General features: G+C 32.8%; 1 protein-coding gene across 3 annotated transcripts in view; it reads right to left on the reverse strand.

Annotated features, from left to right (window-relative positions):
- Window positions 1-19152, reverse strand: part of LOC143250599 (protein Wnt-5a-like) — a 29449-nt gene extending 10297 nt beyond the window's left edge. Inside the window, exons 1-5 of one of the 3 annotated variants that reach the window (XM_076501409.1) lie at window positions 18782-19119; window positions 17581-17686; window positions 15732-16784; window positions 12658-12917; window positions 6860-7152 (exon numbers count right to left, since the gene is read on the reverse strand). In XM_076501409.1, coding sequence (XP_076357524.1) covers window positions 6860-7152; window positions 12658-12917; window positions 15732-15838 — 660 coding nt within the window. In that variant the 5' untranslated portion in view covers window positions 15839-16784; window positions 17581-17686; window positions 18782-19119. Of the gene's footprint in view, window positions 1-6859; window positions 7153-12657; window positions 12918-15731; window positions 16785-17580; window positions 17687-17981; window positions 18104-18781 lie in introns of those variants that run through there. The other 2 variants (XM_076501407.1, XM_076501408.1) reach the window with 2 other exon arrangements.
- Window positions 19153-22810: the final 3658 nt, after the last annotated feature.

The following is a 22810-nucleotide window of genomic DNA, read 5'->3' on the forward strand; positions in this document are numbered from 1 at the left end:
GAATTCTCATTTTCTTATCGCTTCTGTCTAGAAGGTTTCATAAGTCAAAGATAGTATTTTTTAGTTAAAGTTCAAATTAAACTTTAACTATAATGCTTTTGGGGGTACATACTCTGAAGGCCTACTAACAGTTAGTTACACATTAAACCATGGGTCAAATATTCATTGATATTGGACTAAAAAGGAGTTCTTCATAGATGGATCTATCTATTTACATTTAATGGGATACTTAATTATATATATTTATTAAAGCTTAATCTTAGATAGCAAGACATTAACTAGAAAAATTTTAAGGTAACATCTGCAGTTCTTGATTTAAAATGCTTATTCCATTCTGAGGTTTGTTTGTTTTTGAATTTCGCACAAAGCTACTCGCGGGCTATCTGTGCTAGCCGTCCCTAATTTAGTAGTGTAAGACTAGAGGGAAGGCAGCCTTGGGCTACTCTTTTACCAACGAATAGTGGGATTGACCGTCATATTATAACGCCCCCACGGCTGAAAGGGCGAACATGTTTGGCGCGACGGGGATGCGAACTCGCGAACCTCAGATGACGAGTCGCACGCCTTACGCGCTTGGCCATGCCGGGCCCCATTCTGAGGTATATAAAACTGTTTGATTATAGTTCATGGTATGTCTGATTTTAATAAAAAATATTGTTTGATTTCTACTGATAGATTTAAGATTGCTTCAATTATAACTCATTTATAAGTCAAATTTATAAGTCAAACATTTCATTTATAGTAACTGGTTTGAAGTTGCTATACTGATAGTAATTGATTTATCATTGATTGACTTTGGCAACTGGTTTAAGATTACTTGATTTCTAGCAAATTATTCGAGATATATTGATTCCTTATAACTGACTTAAGATTGTTTAGTTTCTAGCAACTGATTTAAGATTACTTTATTTACAGTGTCTTATTATGAAATTGCTTGATATGTAGTATCTTATAGAAGACTTCTCACTAAACAGTGACTGGTTTCAAAGAGCCTCATTTATAACGACTGTAAGCCAACCACTATAGAGGCTATACAATGATTAAACTTTACTCCTGAGTAGAATAATTCTTGCTTGACTTCAAGTATTCCAAGAAGTAAAGTGATTAAGTGTAAAGTGTACTATTTTAGCTGTTCCACTTTCTTAAGTTGGAGATACCACTAACACGAGGACACGTGCTCGTTTTTTAAAGTTTCTTAACAAGGTGCAAAACAACGTCATAGTTTTTATTTTGTTAGAGGTCCATTCATCCACCTGTCTCACTATTCACTACTTTACTTCTTCGTCGATATAAAGTAACTTCTTCAGAGTTTATCTGTCGGTTCCTCCAATCCATCTAATTTTTTCTATTTCATTTGTTTGTGTACAAATATCTATGTACCCGTTCAACGTAAAGAGAAAGATATAGAGGACCCCAAGGGTGAGATAAAGGATCAGATCTGAACCTGACGATGACCGAAGAAGGTCGAAACGTTGTTCGCTCTTCTATGTAAAATATTTTCTCAACCCAAACGAGCCATTTTGCATATAAAGATCTGAACCCCAACCTCCTTATGAGGAACCTTTAAGAGTAGTGTTAGGTTTAATGAAAATTGATACAGTGGTTCGCAAGTTGAAACTGACACAATACACAGGGAAGACGTAGGAGGCCACAAGGGTGATATAGAAGTTCTGTCACTTCCCGCAGGGTCCTAAGGGTGCATGCCAGGCTCAGTGACAATTGGTCCCAAGATTCACCAGTTGTAAGCTTACAAAACGCATGGGGAAAACGTAGGGGAACAGGTCTGCACGCTGACATCATATGTCACTCTCCGGGAGTCTCTGTGGGTACATTCTAAGTTCGGTGAAAATCAGTCCAGCAGTTTGCCTGTTACTAGTGGACACATACATATGTACTTCTATTAAATAATGGTTTACATTGGAATCTTACTCTGTAGAACAGCACATTCACAGTTATGCCCCCAGTAGCACTGTTTACTTAATTACTTATGTTATTAATTAACTTTTCATTTAGTTTAATACGAGAACTACACAATAATGCATTCAACAATTATATTCGAATATGGCCAGATTTTTTTTTTTTTTTTTCAGTTTAATGACTGCACATGAGCACAGTAGAACAACAGCGAAAAGGTTACGTTATATTTTCTTGGCATTGTGATTCAATAAAAGGCTTATTGTAATACATTCCTCTAAATACATCCAATAACTTGATATATTTTTATATATTTGTGTAAAATGTAAGACAGAAACCATTATTTTTTTATTTATTCCTATGTGTCTAAAAGAAACAATTATGTCAATTTTATTCTACATACAAGTTCATGATACATTTATTTTTTACAAAGTTTACGCAAAGACCCTTCATGTCTTACAATAGGATCCATGTTATCGTATTCAAGCATTTCAGTGTTGTTGTTCTAGATGTCGAACAACACCTCTTTGTGTTAACTCAGCACTGAGGCACTTCAGAATGATCAAGTGTGTACAGAAAGCCATAACAAACATCGACTGCATATGAATACAAGTATTTGATTAAATATGCTAGGGTTAGGTGTGTCAGTGTCTAACGTATTACCGTAGGCAGTTTTCTATTCGTCGATGTATCAGTATTATAAAAGACAATTTTGTATCAGGTATGACGTCAGAAATAATATTTCAGTCACTTCGAGCGCTTGGGGTGTGAACTTGCCACGAGGTTAACGAAACGTCCTATTAAGGCTCCTTCAGTAAATGGCTATATTGCCTTGGTGAAAGTCTTAAAACAATATTTCACTGTATTTGTATTAGATGCTGAAGAATTGCTAAAATCAGAATTTATGATTGATTCGCCATCTCTTTACTAAAACTTTAATATTTCACCTTATTCGAAAATATCATTAAATTCACGTTACGTAAAACTTCTTTATACCTACATATGTCACTGTCTCCTTAATGATATGTATCGTATTTTATTTTCCATGTCATTGTTCAAATCACACGTCAGAAACTTTCAAAACGGCATTCCGTAGTTTTTATAGAATACTATATTCAGTTTACCACGTCCGCTGTTTACACGAAAAATAAACCTCACCCCCGGAATGTGGAAGAACTGGAGCGAGTAACTGTCCGGAAAATTTCAAAGCATCTTAAGTGTTCATGGAAAGAACAAACCTTTGTTATGTGTATAAAGTAACAGAAGGCGCCACTGTTTAACATGAGCACGCTCAAAAGACCGAAATAAAGAAAGAATCCTCGTGACCTTCAACTGTAAGTCACTTGTCACCTCGCGCGTGCTCACAAGTACAAATCTGTATCGTACAGATGGTAACTACGAAAAAATAAAACTTCAGAAAACCCGACATGCAAGCTGCAAATACACTCTTTAATGCACATTTGTAAGATGAAATTGCTTGTATCTCTGTTCACAGTACCAGAAACTATAAATATAAATAGGTCAAAGATGTACCAGGATTTAAAACAAACAACAACACAAATAACTTTTGGTTGTCCTTGAATTATATTCCTGTTCTTTTAGTCGTTATGCTAACTACATGTTATTAACTTTGTTTTTCAAAATAATATCGTTCTTCCTATACAGAGAGGTAGAAAATTATGAGAAGCAAATAATTTACGAGAACAACCACAAACAAGTATCACGCTTTTGGCGATTACGAAAATCGGTAGAAAACAATATACAAAACGTGTTTACTCAGAATATAAAAGAAATATTTGAACGCAAGATTTATTCACGTAATCAGGATTGCTTATAAATACTATTCATATATTAAACCGTTTATTTTGTTTCTTTTTCGTTTAAACTGCGAAGTTTAATTACTTTCGAAAATCACCACACTGCACGAGTTTAACCTTACTGTCGTGCTTACATCAGTAGATAAAATATCGCAAAGCACGTGGTGCTGGTAGAATCAGTCTAGTACTATAATTACTAATAAAGGAGAAGAGTGTTATTTCTTTTACAGCAGACTGGCGCCCATCGCTAATATAGCGGTATGTCTCCGGATTTACAACGCTAAAATCAGGGGTTCGATTCCCCTCGGTGGGCTGAGCAGATAGCCCTTTGTGGCTTTGCTATCTGAAAAACACACACGCAGACTGGCCGTTATTTGGTTACATAACTCTAGCACGGCGTATATATATATTTTGTACGGCATTTGTAATACTTTATTCTTTCTCAGCGTGCTGTGAAAGATAGAAAGAAAAACAAAAAGATCACGATTTCACGAAGAGAAACAGCATTTACTGTTACAAGCAAAAGTTCTTCGAAATTTCATTTATTAAAATATTTTATCTGGACTGTGTTGAATAGGATGTGGATCGTGACCTGTAATATTTCGTTGTTGCTGTTGTTCTGATAGGCTTTCGCTTCTTCCAGTCATAGATTGAAATAATCGTACTATGATTAATACGTGCTTCACTTTTTGCAATTAATTCGATTTTCTGAGATTCCACATGTATTATATTTTATTCATAAGTACAAGCTTTTAGCAGACGTAAAAGCCCGCCTCCTTGTGGTTCAATAATGAGATTAATAACTTATAACAACAAAAATTGAGTTTCGATACGGGAGAAGAGCAAAGGTAGCTTTTGTGTAGCTTTACCCTTAACAACAACAACATGCGTAAAGTTCTTTGTTATGCTTTACTATTAGTATCTTAATTTTAAAATGGCTAATAGCTGACAACACATAGCGTTGATTGAGAAATACTACATGTATAATGCCTAGTTACTAAAAGATAATTACGAACCAATATGGATCGGGCTTGGTCCAGAAATTATGATGCAGGACTGTTAATCCGCATGCTCATGATTCACATCCTGTTGTTGCGAAAGCCCGGTAAGCAGTTTGGGGTTATGAGTGCGTTATAAGAGTGACAGTTAAATCCCATTATTCAATGAGAGAAGAGTTAATGGTGGTGAGGCTTTACGACTAGCAGCTCTTCCTCTAGTGTATCGCTTTAAAATTAGAGTATTTGTGTAGCTTTGTGCAAGCTCAAAATTTTCCAAAGTGAATTTAAAATGTTATAGGTGTTTTGTAAACATAACAAAATTAATTGTTATAAGAAACTGAACCTCAAAGATTTGACATACGCATATAGAAAGACATTACATGAACGAGTAATTCTTAATTATAAGGAGACATTTAAAATTATATTTTCATTCACAAGAATTTAGCATGCTTAGTTGTTATAATTTGTATACATTTTTGAAAGACGTTTTCAGGGAAATGTCATTTGGTTATTTTAAAAATTAATTTAAATGTGATAGTGTGACAGTTTTTCCAAATATATCTGCTTACTTTTTGGTAATTTTGTGTGTGTCTCTTTTTAGCAATGTTAGAAACAATCCGATTTTAATGATGGTGTCGTATTTTTTGACAGTTTTAGTGGGATTATTATAAATTATTGTTTCTTTTAAACATAACCATTAGCAGTAACTTACCACTTATTTGACTAAGAATATTTCGTAGAGACATAGATCAATAAAACTTGAAATTACGTTTTATTTGTGGAACGCAGCGAGAGTCTACAATTTCCCTGTGTAAACACTTTAAACTTGTAAGAACATCAACACTAGGTTATTTTCTCAGAAATAACAAAGGAAAGTCAGTTAAGATATACTTTAAACACTATCACACCAGAATAAAAATAAAAATATTTCATAGGTAATGTAAATCGTTATTACTAACCACACTATACTGTAACAAGGACATCATTTGAAATATGTCATACGTTCAACTAGCCTTATTCGCAGCCACCCAAATGTAAAATATGAGTGTAGGTAGGTGTTTTCTTATAACAAAGTCACATCGAGCTATCTGGTAAGTCCACCGTGGGGAATCAAACCCCTGATTGTAGGGTTATAAATCCATAGACTTACCTCTGTACCAGCTGAGGACCTCCAGTATACGAATAAAAAGACTTAAATTATATTATTTATTTCTCTTAGTTAACACGGAGCTATACTACAATATATATATAACGAAAATATTTGAAAGGTGTATATCAGTCTTATTTATAGCTCAATAGCGTAAGAATGAAAAGATTTGGAAAATATCGTAAAAGTAATAATGAAGAAAACCTTCAAAAGTTACTATGTTTTCCTTGGACTTTTTATTGTGCATTTTAATTAATTATTTTTCTGTATAATTATTTGTTTTCTTAACAATCTTCATGATAGTGTTTTATTTTTTGTGATGCAAAGATAAATAGCTGACTTTATAGAGCCAAAAAAATAGGTTTGCAGAAACCATATTTCAGATTTTATCCGAGGGCCAAATGAATTTTTGTTTTTAACACTAAAGAACTATTACAAGTGAACTTCAAAATTTCTGGCTTGAATTGTACAAACTACTGCAAAAATATATGAAATGAAAGGGCATGTAAAAAAAAAATGAAAAATAAATATCCTCACACGAAAGAATTCATTGACAAAGAGACTTTACGTGTTATCACAAATCATCGCCAGAGACCCTATCAACATGTATCTTACTGTTCTTCAATGACAGATTTACAAATGTTAATCAAAGAAAATTTAATAGTGTCAGCAATTTAAAGTGTTGAATAACTTAACTCGTATTTCACCTTCGTAAACTTTGAAGGTAAAATACATGTATTTGTTTTTCACCACTTATACAAAAACATGTTTTTATGTTTAATCTGGTGTGAAATCGAAGAACTGGCAGCTTCTTAATGGTTCCAACTAATTTAATTCTAGAAAATGTTTTATTTTAGGTTTGGAAACCACTGGACAGGGGGAACTTCCTATATTGGCCATGTCTGTTCTAGAATTTACCCATTTGGTTTATTGTTAGTTTGATGTTTGTTGAAAAGAAATCAAATCAAACGCGAAAGACTTACTCTTCTGCCGGCTTCATTGTTGTGGATATTCATGAGTTTGCGCCCTTGCTCCATGGTTCCCCTTCTGAAGTTATACTCTCGCTCTCGGAGGTCGACAAAACCCATTGTGAAACGATAGCCATACTCGACGTTATCCCCACAACCTCCCCATCTCCAGTCGTTTTGGAGTTTTTCCGGTCGGGCAGCTCGGCTACACCCGCAACTAGTTAGTTGGCCGTCCCGACATCCACGGGCTACAGCATGAACCACACCGGCGGCTGAGATGGCGTGCACGAAGGCGGCTTCTTTGCTTGCTGAACAGAAACAAATATATTCTGTATATATATACATATATATATATATATATATCTGCGATGAGACATAACAGTTATAGATATAGATATATATCTGCGATGAGACATAACAGTTATATATATATATCTGTGATGAGACATAACAGTTATATATATATATCTGTGATGAGACATCACAGTTATATATATATATCTGTGATAAGACATAACAGTTATATATATAAATATCTGTGATGAGACATAACATATATGTACATCTGTGATGAGACATAACAGTTATATATATATATATATATCTGTGGTAAGACATAACAGTTATATATATATATCTGTGATGAGACATAACATATATATATATCTGTGATGAGACATAACAGTTATATATATATATATCTGTGATAAGACATAACAGTTATATATATATCTGTGATGAGACATAACAGTTATATATATATCTGTGATGAGACATAACAGTTATATATATATATCTGTGATGAGACATAACAGTTATATATATATATTTGTGATGAGACATAACATATATATATATCTGTGATGAGTCATAACAGTTATATATATATATCTGTGATAAGACATAACAGTTATATATATATATCTGTGATAAGACATAACAGTTATATATATAAATATCTGTGATGAGACGTAACATATATGTACATCTGTGATGAGACATAACAGTTATATATATATATCTGTGATAAGACATAACAGTTATATATATAAATATCTGTGATGAGACATAACAGTTATATATATATATCTGTGATAAGACATAACAGTTATATATATAAATATCTGTGATGAGACATAACATATATGTACATCTGTGATGAGACATAACATATATGTACATCTGTGATGAGACATAACAGTTATATATATATATATCTGTGATGAGACATAACAGTTATATATATATATCTGTGATAAGACATAACAGTTATATATATAAATATCTGTGATGAGACATAACATATATGTACATCTGTGGTAAGACATAACAGTTATATATATATATATCTGTGATGAGACATAACAGTTATATATATATATCTGTGATAAGACATAACAGTTATATATATAAATATCTGATGATGATATCTGTGACATAACATATATGTACATCTGTGGTAAGACATAACAGTTATATATATATATATCTGTGATAAGACATAACAGTTATATATATATCTGTGATGAGACATAACAGTTATATATATATCTGTGATGAGACATAACAGTTATATATATATATCTGTGATGAGACATAACAGTTATATATATATTTGTGATGAGACATAACATATATATATATCTGTGATGAGTCATAACAGTTATATATATATATCTGTGATAAGACATAACAGTTATATATATATATCTGTGATAAGACATAACAGTTATATATATAAATATCTGTGATGAGACATAACATATATGTACATCTGTGATGAGCCATAACAGTTATATATATATATATCTGTGGTAAGACATAACAGTTATATATATATATCTGTGATAAGACATAACAGTTATATATATATATCTGTAATGAGACATAACTGTTATATTTAATATTCTCTTTCATAAAGATAATACTTTAGTTGCATAGCTGTTATTTCTCAGCTTACGGTTAAATCCCTTAATGTTACATTTAATAGTTTATACGGCTACCTAATTATAATGATTAAACAGTAACTATTTATTTTTCTAAGCACTAATTACTAATTATTGTATATTCTATATTTCAGCGGCTGATCTTCTGCTGTCGACAGAGATAAGTCTTCGGATTTGCAACACTAAAATCAGGGGTTCGATTCTTCTCGGTCGACACAGCAGATAGCTTGATGCAGCTTTGCTATAAGAAAAAACACATACTCTTCTGCTGTCTACAAGACGAAAATCCCAAGAACTATTTCTTTATTAGCATGAATTTGACAAGCAGACAGCACACCAACCTTTTGATAACAAGAAGACCCAGGACTGAATTTCGAAAAAGCCGACAAAAATGAGCTAAAATTCAACTGCAGATCTTAAATACGGAAACTTGGGAAAAAATCAACTCGAAAACGACTGAAGATATTGAATATAGAAACCTGAAGGAAAGTCATTTTGGAAACTACTGGAGAAATCTAGGGGAAATTCAATGAAAACTACTGTAGGGTTTAAGTGTTGAAATCAGGAAAAAAGCCAGCCAAAGGTGTTTAAACATTGGTTTTAGAACATTTTGTAACAATTATCTTTTTAGTACTACGTTAATTAATCAGTAGTACGAAGATCCAACAAACCAATAAGATTACAAAGGCAAAGCAACATTTCTAGAAGTAGACCTATGATTTGGTGAATTTCTAAAGACAGCTGAGGTCCACAAATATAGTAAATTGTTCGTGTTGTAAAACAGTAACAGTTAGGTAAGTTTGATTTAAGGAATAACAGACAGTTATTGATAATGACGCTCTGTCTGTAGATGGGTGTCCTTACATATTACACCTTTGAAAGTCATAGAAAAGTTTGATCTTGCCCGTTCTATTGCAAACTACCTATATTATAACACTTCTGTAATCATGTATCGCACAAAACTAATTGAAACATCATGTATCTAGGTTAATTTGAACATGCAACTCAATAGAATGTTCTGTAAATGTTTGTAGGCGTTGGCGTTTCTAATGTAACATTCCATATATGAAATTTTCCCTTTTATAACATTTTCAAAACAAGAAAACTTTACTATATTTTTGGTCTTCAGTTATCGTTGAAACCTCACTGCTAACAGATTCGAAATCATGGGGAACGTAACACCTATCTGCTTCTTGAAATGTTATTTTTTATTTGTGATTTCATGTTTGTTTATTTTTAAACTTAGTGGTCAGAAAACCGGTCTTGTTTTACTCAGACATCATCATGGAAGTACAAAACTGCCGTCTTAGGATATATAATTATTAGATTGGACAGGACGATTTTGTAACTTGTGTATTACGTAAAAATATTGTATAAGGTTATATTAATTCAAATACCTGCTTAAGTGTTGTCCTGATATTAACTAAGGTTCAATGCTCGTTCCTGTCCTGTTCTGACTAGGGTGTCTTTATACCTAATCCTTTTGGTAATGAAAAAGCTACTGTTTGTAGTGTTTCAAGTAGATGGACTTCTAGTTTTAGGTAGATTGGATTGAACAACATAGAACGTTACGTATAATTTTATATATGCATCATTTGCAATTGAATTTGGATGTACTCATCAATTGTTTTCACACAAAATTAAGGTATCTTAAACTTAGTTTATAAAAAGATATTCATCTAGAAACAGAACATGGAAACAGATTTTATCTGAATAACCCAACTCCTAGATGTGACTGTACTGACTTAGGTATTTAAAACGTTTAAATAAATGGCTTATTACTCAATTGGTACCTTATACGTTTGGTGTATTTTATATAGCTGCACCAAAGAAGTTAACTAGGTTACCATGGCATAGTGAAGTTAACAATGCAATGATGTCATGTTCTGAAAAATAATAAAATTAGATATCGACGTGAAGTTTCTAGTCACGTTTATAGAGGTTCTCAACATTAATGTGTGAAGATTTAACAAGAAAATTATTCCTTCACATCTTAAGTGTTACAAAGGCTGGTAATTTACACAGAAAATGAGTCTTTTCTTAAATTACAATTTTTTTCATGACGTGCTTTTATTATACGAGTTGTAATGATTTATCGAGGTGAAAACTGGTGTCACCTCGTAGCTGCTGTGTCACTGTGAGGTGAAAAATAATGTCGCCTTGTAGCTGCTGTGTCACTGTGAGGTGAAAAATGATGTCTCCTTGTAGCTGTGTGTCACCGTGAGGTGAAAACTGATGTCACCTTGTAGCGGCTGTGTCACAGTGAGGTGAAAACCGACGTCATCTTGTAGCTGCTGTGTCACTGTGAAAAATTATACATTAAAACATTAAATTTGAAATTAACTTTTACGCATGGATTAAAAAGAAAGAGGAACTTTGGCTTTTTTCTCATTGTAAATATGTATATTTTAAGTTTAAGAAAACATATTGAATTGTTAACAATTACATTGTTTGCTTATTCAATATTTAAAGTGCTATGTTGCAGCGCCTGGACTTATAAGCGAACCAAAACCAATGGTATTCTCTGGAAATACCTACATTCTTACAATAATACTACGGAACATGAGGAAGCCTTTCGAACATACAAAAAAGTGAAGCTACCGGGTCCTGATGGGGCTGTTTCTTCTCAGTCTCGTACTTAAGTTGTATTGTAGATTTATATCATCAATGTAATAAACTCTTTAGCAAAACTGCTAATTTTATTATGTCGTGGCACTGTATCAGCGTTTATTTCTCCAGTTATTGGCTGCGATTCCGGTGAGAGTATAGAAACAAAGCATGTTCATTAAGATTCTGGTGCAGAAACCGAAGATATCTTGAAATGTGTTTTATTGGTTGGTGATTATTGGTGTTTTTTAAAATACAAACGTCACATGGAGAAGCACATCTCTCACTAAACTATACATGTATAAATACATCAATCCATTAAAATTAGACTCTCTCATTTTCAACAAAACACACGGGGCCCGGCATGGCCAAGCGTGTTAAGGCGTGCGACTCATAATCTGAGGGTCGCGGGTTCGCATCCCCGTCGCGCCAAACATGCTCGCCCTTTCAGCCGTGAGGACGTTATAATGTTACGGTCAATCCCACTATTCGTTGGTAAAAGAGTAGTCCAAGAGTTAGCGGTGGGTGGTGATGACTAGCTGCCTTCCCTCTGGTCTTACACTGCTAAATTAGGGACGGCTAGCACAGATAGCCCTCGAGTAGCTTTGTGCGAATTTCAAAAACAAACAAACACACGTAGAAACAATAGTTCCTGCCCAAGTTGTATTTCTTTCATAATGAAGCTTAAATCTTGGCAGATTCAGATGAAAAAGAAAATATGAAAAATAAACGCTTTGGTTGCTGTTACAAGTCTCCAACATAAACCTTTACTGTTTTCCGCTTTTCTTGACTTTCTAGTTTTGTTCAGCTTTTAACTTGAATACGTACTTGTATTTAACACACTGTAATTTTTCTTTTTTCCTTTCTCTCTCTCTTAGAAGAATGCTCTCGTGCTAAAACCAGTCTAGCTTATTAATTAACATAATGTAAAGTGCCGAAAAGTTTACTAAAACTATACCATTGTAGAGTGTACTACTAAATATTATCGAACTTTGAAACATTACCAAATACACTAACAGTTACAATTTAACAGAAGAACTCGTGAGACATTGGAGTCGATGTAGTTGAGCGTGTTTTTAAAACACAGGTAAAGACGTTCTAACATTAATATTACAGTTTGAAATGCGTTACCAAATATGTCACTGGAATTAATCTTACTTACGAATTTTACTGAATAATGCTGAAACACTTTAAAAACTTGATACGGCTTTCCAACTTAAAGAAGAGTGATGAAACACCATTGAAATTGTTGTAACTTACCAACTCGAAGGATATTATTACCAAAGGTACTGTTGTCAGCTAGAGTCGAGCAATTCCACCGCCGATGACGGAATTGCCACTGACACTCCTTGATACCCATCTTGGCTCCCTTCGCGATATATTGAATGTGGTCATAATACAGAAGGCAGAGCTTGAACTGACCTCTGGACAATCCAGTCAACTGAGTACATAAAGGTTGGGTTCCAATTAAATAAGCTTGAGGGTTGTTAATGATGTTCACCCCCTGAAACCCTATGGACCTAAATAAGAAAATACAGAAGTATTAATAATAAATATGGAAACAGCTTAGAATTCCAAGTAAAAACAACAACTGCGTAACGTTGGATTAAAAAAAAAAAGCAGCAGAGGGTTTACTGCAAAAAAAATTATAATAAAATTTTAAAGACTTTCAAATGAAGAAACTATTATGTAATTTGAATGATAAGCAATGATGATACAAAAACACGTGATTAAAGATGACCAATCTAATAACAGAGAGAGTGTGGTCTAGCACTGAACTGTGGATCTGAACATTAAAGTTCGAACTTGTGATATGTTGATGCATACGCTCAAAACATTAACATGTGAGCTCATTAAATACTTAAATGACAGTTAATACCAGGGTTAAGAGTATTCATACAGGCGGCGGGTCCAGTTTACTGGTTGCCTTCTCTCTGGCCAGCATTTTAAAGTTAAGGTCGGCTATACCTTATCCTTAAGATCCGTCACCTAACCGTTTAGTTTATGAGTCACATAAGATGTCGTTATTCGAAAATGCCAAAGTTCTAAACGTCGTCGACATCTAATAACGTGCAAAACAAAGAAAATACATTCCATTAAAAGACTTGTACAGAAAAACTACCACACATTCATGTCTTCGTCAGCACGTTGTTATTTTCTGACGATTGAGGAGAGCACATGAATATGACGAAACTAGTATCTTGAGATAATATAGTTTGTTTAAAAAATATAGGTTCTTCTTATTGGCGTTAAACACGTGCACCTGGAAACATATACAGCGTTTCCGAAATGTCTAGAATACTGAGTTATTTACAACCTTTCTCAGTTTCAGATACTTGACTGATTATGGAGAAGGTCAAGTTAATGCTGTTGTTAATCCAAACGTGTTTAGAAGTAAAAGGACATCACGTGGAACACATTCTGTAAAATTCGTTGATGTGCCTGTGGTTCCAGACATTTCGAACACTTCGTATACTACAAGTTAGGGTATTCGCTAAAAATATTACAACTAAAACGCGTTCACGAGAAAACAAACACTAGATAATTAGACTATTTAAATCTGTCTTGAATAATACTTTGCAAATATTTGAACATGAAGATGGACACGTAAACAGCCATCATATGTGCATACGCTCAAAACATGTTAATCACGTGATATGTTATCCAAATATGTTGTTTAAAAGAGCATTATTATACTTAAAACTATTAAGGGTCTTTCACAATTCCTTAAGCATGCTCTTAAGATAGATCTAAATTTTAATGCAAGGTTTTTAATCCTAGTCTTAAAACTAATATTTCAAACACATGTTTAATTTTAATGTCATAAGTATATCTAATACAATCGGAAAATCTCTCATGTTAAGTTGAAGTAGTTTACTTAAAATACGAGTTTATTTTTTCTTCAGTATTAACACAAAATAGTTTTTAATATAATTCTTAAAATTCTTCAGAACCAAAAGTCAAATTGTTCCTAAACGTATGGGATTCATAGTATCCTATCAGTAGCTACAACTCACATAGGATAATCGAAATTACATTATAAACTCTTAGTTTTGAAAGTCAGCTTAAATTAAAAAAAGCATTATTTCGTATAATAATAACGTTTGCTCGATAAACCTAACAGTTATTTTAAAACAATAAATCTCTTATTAGAAATAAGAATAATTATCCGTTAATCTCTCCTCCTGTACCTTATTTACTTTCACGAATATAAACCTCTTTATATGTAAAAATCCTTCAGTCAACAATAAGAAATTATCTAAGAATGCAGGCAGACCTTTCAACTGAACTAGAAAAGTATTAAAAATTAAATCTTTCCCAAGGAATGATTGCCTTTTTTAAAATGTAAAGTTTTTAAAATATAAAAAGTTGCTTTAAGAAAAAGAGCTTTTCTTTTAAACCAAATTTCTTAAGAATACACACCGCTTTTTAAAAGTAGTTATTACTTCCATAACAATAAACTTTATTGTTTGTTTTATTGGTTTTCAAGGAAAGCTGCTCAAAGGATATCTGCGCTCACAGTCCCCAGTTAATAAGTCATAGATTAGGGTTAGGGCTTTCAGCCAACTCTTGCAATACTCTTTAACAATAAAGAGCGGAATTGACAACACATTCAGACGTCCTTATGGCTAATAGAATGAGAATTTTCGGTGATGGGATTCAAGCCCACGAACCGTAGATTGCGAGCCGAGTGTCCTTAGTACTAAGCAGTGCCAGGCCCCTCACAAATAAGAGCATATTTTAAAATATACGCCTTTATCTAAATAATACGTGTTTATTTCTAAAATTAACCGTTTTTAAGAATAAAAATTATTTTTAAAATGTATGTTTTAAAATAAAAATAATCTAGTGTTTTAGGGCTATCCATATGTCAGTCTTTTACAACTAGTTCTCTTTTTATTTGACAGATCTATGATAGGTAAGAGAATAACTGTAATTTTAACGGACTGTATCGTAATAAAGTGTTTGCTCTTCAGTTATGTGAGGAAAATCTATTTTCATCAGAGCGTTAACAGAATTATTTTGTACAAGACGTCCTGAATGCATTTCGTTGATTATCTACACAATATATTACAGTGATAGGAATAACTATAGTGCTATAAAATATCGCCTGAAGCTGTGGTAAGAATAGTTTGAATATAGGCTTGATGACAAGAAAAGTCTTTTGTTTTTAATATTTTATTATTATTATTATTTAATATTTTATTACTATCAATATACTTTTGTGGTCATGTATGCTATAAATATAACGATAATTCAAGCTCCAATACGTGCAGTCAACAATTATAGACATCAAACTATATTTAAAAATAAAATTAATAAAAACCACTTACATCCAATTTCCTAAACTAGAGGCCGCCGCTGCTGCAATTATCAAAAGAAGAACAGCTACATCCACTCTCAAAGAAACAGGTTTCATTTTTATTATTGCACAAAACATATACAACAGAATCACTCAAAAACTGAACACCTTTCAAGACGTGATGAACACTTCTTACTATATAGTATTAAACATGGACTGATTGGATTTTTTTTATTTTTGTAGAGATGAAGTTGTTTCTTCGTAGGTGTGATTTCAGCAAGATTTTCAGTATTTTAAAAACGTTTAAAATCGTAAGAAAAGCACATCCGAAAATTAGTGTTATATTAAAAACCAACTCGCGCTTTATGTATCTTTTGGCATCTAACTTATGTAACTTCCTAGAATTAGAATTAACGTTTTCGACAGAGAAAACCAAAAATAAATGATCTTAGACAATTTATGGAACAATCAGAGAAGTCTTCATCTCAGGAATTTCAGATCTCTAACTGATTAAAACGCTCCACACGTTTTTAAACCGCACCGCATAGGCTTGTTTTGTAGTATACTTTCACATATAAAAAAAACTACCGTGATTGTACCAAGTTTTATATGGAATATTTTACACAAAGTTACGAGTTGGTCTCCACTCTTTATTCTAGGTATTTTGTCTTGCTATAGGTTCAATAACTCTTTACCAGAGGGTGCAATTGACATAGCTTTAAGGCTTTGAAATGCTCCGTTACAAAACGCCCACTTGTTGCTACAATACTTTCATTATCCATTTCGCCAGGAATAATTCACAAGTAAAACAAATAAATAAAATAATGTTTGACGTCATACAATGGTTTTCTTAGCACGTTTTCATAATCCCAAATGTAATGTGGTCCCTACAACATAGTGTTCGTGCTTAGCAAGTTACGGAAGGTCCAGAAACTAACTAAACTCGTGATTCACTTGCAACCGATTTAACGAGTGTCGTGCATTCCGAAATGAGAGGGTCCAAACACTTGATAACAGAAATGGTCTCCGGAAAAACGTTACCAGTGATTTTGAGTCAATGACGATAAGATCTGTTTTATTTTGCCTGCAAAGAAGAAGAATACAACGTTTAATTATTTAACAGTTTAACAACGTTACACTGTGATACAACGTTTAATTATTTAACAGTTTAGCAACGTTACACTGTGATACAACGTTTAATTATTTAACAGTTTAACAACGTTACACTGTGATACAACGTTTAATTATTTAACAGTTTAACAACGTTACACTGTGATACAACGTTTAATTATTTAACAGTTTAGCAACGTTACACTGTGATACAACGTTTAATTATTTAACAGTTTAACAATGTTACACTGTGACACAACGTTTAATTATTTAACAGTTTAACAACGTTACACTGTGATACAACGTTTAATTATTTAACAGTTTAACAACGTTACACTGTGATACAACGTTTAATTATTTAACAGTTTAACAACGTTACACTGTGATACAACGTTTAATTATTTAACATTTTAACAACGTCTCACTGCAATACAACGTTTAATCGTTTAAAAGCTTAACAATGTCCCACTATGATACAACGTTTAAGCATTTAACAGTTTAATAATTTCCTAATAAAGTCTCACTGTGATACATAGTTTAATCATTTAACAGTTTAACGGCGTTACACTGTAATACAGCGTTTAATCATTAACAGTTTAACAACGTCCAACTGTTATACAACGTTTAATCATTTGACAGTTGAACAATGTTCCACTGTGATATATTGTTCAATTGTTTAACATTTTAACAACGTCCTTCTGTGAAACAACGTTTAATTATTTAACAGTTTAAAAGTGTCTTACTGTGCGAGATCACAATTAAAGTCTTACCAAATTAAGAATACGTGATTCGTTAATTATTTGTCACACCAACAGATTCCTACTGCAAAGACACAGTCAGTAGTTCATCATGCCTCCAGCACGTCACTCTGTTGTTCTAACAAGTCCATGTGAGAAGTAATTGTATTAATGTCACTTCTTTATTCTACTATAAGTTGTTGTTGTTTTAAATATATGGAATAAATTGGTTGGTTTAACATTATATATATTATAAACCAGTTAATTTAACATTACTTATATTCTTTATACCGGTGTCTATGGACATCGATTGAAGGAAGGAGTTGGTTTAACATTTACTTATTTGTATTTCATAATGTTTTTCGTGGATATGATTCGAACAAACAGCTGGTGTAACATTTTTATAGATATTACAGATAATATAAAATTCATACCTGTTTCTTTACCATTATATGTACCCCCCGCTAGTACAACGTTAAGTCTAGGGATTTACAACGCTAAAATCAGGGGTTCGATTACCCTCGGTGGGTTCAGCAGATAGCCTGATGTGGCTTTGCTATAAGAAAAACACACACACGATACCATTATATATATCGGTTTTTTTTTTAAGTTTCTGTGAACATGAGTTGAAGAAACCGGTTGCTTATATATTTCACTACAAATTCTTACAGCTAGTTATTCTAATTAGAATTAAGGAAACATGATACAAAACTAACGGAAAACAGTGTCCTCGGGTATTTGTAATGTGCAAGACAAGAGAAATTGTTTCTTCTTATTCACATATCCCTGGTGTGAATGTCACAAAAGATAGTGTCTTCGTATACCCCTGATGTGAAAACCACAATGGAAACTATCTTTATGTGTCCCTAACGTAAAATAAAAAGAACAGTGTCTTCATTTGTTCTTAATACAATATTGAAAGACTGCATCTAAAGCCTCCCAGTGGCACAGCGGTATGTTTTTGCGGACGCACAACGTTAAAAACCGGGTTTTGATACCCGCGATAGGCAGAGCACAGATAGCCCATTGTGAAGCTTTGTGCTTAATTCCAAACAACAACAACTGTATCTAAACTGAAGTGGGTGAAAGAAGACTAAATATAGTAGTAAAAATATAAGAGCAAATATCATAAATAATACAATTTGTGATAGAAAACGACAACTTCTCATATCATGAGCCAAAAAACTTTTTAAAGTCAGGTTCTAAGTTTTCACTTTAAGCTAAACAGACTTACTTTCAACTTCTGTGGCTACTAGTAGAACTCGTCAGTCTGCACTACAGTTGTATAACTGTTTATCAAACACAAGACAGGACAAATCTTCATAAGGCAATGTCGGAAGCTCAGTTGTACAGAGTGAATACGACCATTGTTATATCGTACAATTAACTATTATATTAGATCACATTATTTACCAGATACATAACAAGCTACAAGCTGCATCTTGCCCTGGTCACCCAATATACGACGATCTGTTAAACGCTGCTTTGAGACCAGCGATCCGACTGATCGAACTACCCTACAACTTGCATTCTACATACGCAATTATAGTAGTACTACCGGAATGAATGTGTAGATATTTATACACACGCACTCATTATATACGTGAATACACACTCTAATGCATATAGTTGAAAGTTGGCTTCGAACATTCATCGTAGCTAACAACCAATAGTGAGTGAATCCAGAAACACTACTGATACGCTGATTGGCTGGTTGTGTATTTCCACTGGTAGGTTGGATGTGTACGTGTAGAGTAAATTGTTGAATGGGAAAAAGCGAGTCAAGATCAAAGAAAACTTTGAACCAATCAAAACGGCATATCGAACAAAATATGCTGGTTGGATTGAAAATAATTTCTGATAAAATAAGGCATTCAAAGCCGCCTTTTTTTAATTTGTTTATTACACTGTCCTGGCAATAATTAGTCAACAGCTGAAGGATAACTAAAGTGTGATAGAATTTGTCATAATTGTGAAGATAAAGTACGCTTTGAGTGAAAAAACCTAGTTCACTAAAATACTTTAAAAAACTTGACGATAACGACTTGCATTTTCACCCTTAATGACGAGACGAACCATTTCATGTTCAGGCTTGTTTGAAATAGTTTAATATATAAAGACTTTGATCTGAAAAGTTTTCTTCTTCGAATCAGATCTCATTGCTTTAAAATCTTCACTGGACGAAAGACCTTGTTTCGTTTGCTGTAGTTGTGTGTATTTTTATTAGTATTCCAAAATTTCTAATTTTAGAAGCTATAGAAATAGCCTCGTTCACATGTAAGACAATGAAGCAGTGTGTGAGAGAAAAAAAAAGATATTGCAAATCCTTCATAATATTGTTCACTGGCCCTCTACAAACCAGATACACTAGCAGCTCAAGGAAAGGAATAAGAACATATTATTCGCATTATTGGCATAAGAATTTATATTAAAATCACAACCAATAATTTGCTGTTTTGTTTAGAGCTAAGGATAAAATTTCTACACCAAGACGAATTATATACTGTCCATATATATGTATGCATACGTATCTTCAATGTACGATGTTATATTCATGGTTAACTTTACTGAGGTGTGTTACGTAGTGTTAACATTAGGCATTTTATAAGCCTGAGTAACCGCTTTAATGGACAAAGAAAATCACCAAAAAAAGGAATGTGTGGAATATTTACTTACGAATATAGAACGGATTTAAATTTTTTATATACGTTAAATTAAACCTGCGTATTAACAATTAAAAAAGTTTGTTTGCTTGTAGTTTTGATATGGTAAAAGAACTATTTCCATTGTACGGCAGTAATTTTAAACAGACTGAAAACACGTGTGTATTTTTTCTAATCGAAACAAAGATAGAATTTACAGTTTTATGAATTAAAACTTTACAGGAAAACTTTTACTAAAATTTAGTAAACCATGAAACCAGTATTTACCTTCACAGTATAGATAAACATTTTAAATTGTTTCTTTAAAAAATCATAAAACAATGAAATCTTTCCAATTTTTTAGAGGTGCAAATTAATATAAATATTAGTATAAAAATAATGTATTTTATTTGTAAAGGTTACATAACAACTAGCAGATTTATTTTAAGGTTAAAATAATTTTTCATGTTATGGCTTAAGTTTCAAACAATTTATTCAGGTTATGGCTTAATTTCAAACAGTTTCTTCGCGTTATGTTTTTACGTAATACAATAAAGCAAATCGTACAACAGGTACGTCGATTCGCTACATCCGAATGTGATACAGTAAAAAAATACCACTTCCTTAGGGTTGAAATGTTAATCTGTGTCCTTTACTTTATACGCTTGAGATGAAGAACATTTACAAGTTATTACTTTGTATTCAGCAAGTAACAACAATTAATTTTGGTATTCTCCAAATCTCCTGATGATTAGAGGGGAAATACAGAGCCCTCTGAACATCATGTAGGCCAACCAAACAATTCAGACATACTTTAGTGCTCATGGAAATATTGATTGGCTGAGTCCTTCAAATGTTGTAGGCCTGGCATCGCCAAGCGCGTAAGGCGTGCGACTCGTAATCCGAGGGTCGCGGGTTCGCGCCCGCGTCGCACTAAACATGCTCGCCCTCCCAGCCGTGGGGGTGTATAATGTGACGATCAATCCCACTATTCGTTGGTAAAAGAGTAGCCCAAGAGTTGACGGTGGGTGGTGATGACTAGCTGCCTTCCCTCTAGTCTTACACTGCTAAATTAGGGACGGCTAGCACAGATAGCCCTCGAGTAGCTTTGTGCGAAATTCCAAAAAAACAAACAAAACAAACCTTCAAATGTTAATACATATAAAGTTGTGCATCAAACGTTATTTAAAGGCGGTATCATGACATAAAATACTGTTTAGTGTAGAAATTATTAATTCATTGATTTTGTGAATGAATATTTATAACTGTTCAGTTTTGTTTATAACAAAAGAGCTAGAAGCAATTATTTTAAAGTAAATGTGATGGCAAATTTAGTTACGTAACTCAGTAACTCGTACGTTGTGTTTATAGCTAGCTCATCGATGTAGAAGGATATGTGAAATTTATTGATGTCGAGTATATATAAAATAACGAGCAGACGATTTATTAATAAACATAAATAGTATGAGATGAACGGAAAACAACAAACAAGCAAAGCAGACGAGAAACAAAGTTATATAAAAGAAATGCTCAGACAAGAGAAAGAAGGCCTAACGATAAATATAGGCCTAACGGTTCGTATATATTATAGTGAGACTAACAAAATTAAAAGAGATGAGAAAAAGTTTCTTTCGTCGAAGAAAGTTCTACTACTAAAATAGTAAGTTCTCCTTATAGGCAGCTAGCGTCGAAGAAAGTTCTACTACTAAAATAGTAAGTTCTCCTTATAGGCAGCTAGCTGTTCATCAAAACAGATGTTATGACAAAACAATATTGTACTACTCTGCAGTATGTAAGAATTTCTAATGTGGTTGGTCTGATTCATACCTTTCATAGTGACTGTTCGATGAAGTGAAACTTAAACGTAATGATTAGCAGGTCATTGAATATATTTATAAAGAGAAACTTTATATCACTCAGAAACCTCCCAAGAACTAGTTATTCCAGAAAACAGGGGTAAATGGTTAACTTTCTTCATGATGTTAGTCAAGTGGAGGAAACCACAGAGGAAATAAATAGCCTTTGGTCATCTCTATACAGCTACTACATTCCTACTGTGTATCTATACTGGTACTGGCTTAATTTTGATTTACTTTATGTCCTAACTATTAAATCTATTTACTTAATAAACATTTTCCTTTTCCTTAAATCCTGTCTTTTTTTAGTTCATTTCATGTTGTATTCAAGTTAGCTTTCTTTATTTTGAGTTTAATTTGGTTAGTAAAGTTTTGAGTTCAGACTTTAATTGTGTAAGATACCTTGGTTGATTTTGATTTTGAATTTACATGAATTCATAGTTTGTATTTATGAAGTACTATTATTTTACCTTGTAATTACTCAGTGTTATTATCAGTACTATATTCAGTAAAACTTTACTGAGTTTAATTTTCCATTTAATTCTAGGTTTATTTCACTCAGTTTTTTTTATATTTTCAATTTATTTTGTATATTATTTCTTCAATACATCTGAGTTTGATAGCTTCATGATCTATTATCCATTCAATTTCTAATGTGAATGATTAGTGACGAAGGAAAGGTTCAACTGTGAGATACTTTAATATTTCTCTGACTTGGTGAAGAGTGTGGTATTTTAATTAAAACATTTCTTTCCTCATTGAATA

The sequence above is a fragment of the Tachypleus tridentatus genome, chromosome 5 (assembly GCF_004210375.1).
Source record: "Tachypleus tridentatus isolate NWPU-2018 chromosome 5, ASM421037v1, whole genome shotgun sequence".
NCBI classification, from domain to species: Eukaryota; Metazoa; Arthropoda; class Merostomata; order Xiphosura; family Limulidae; genus Tachypleus; species Tachypleus tridentatus.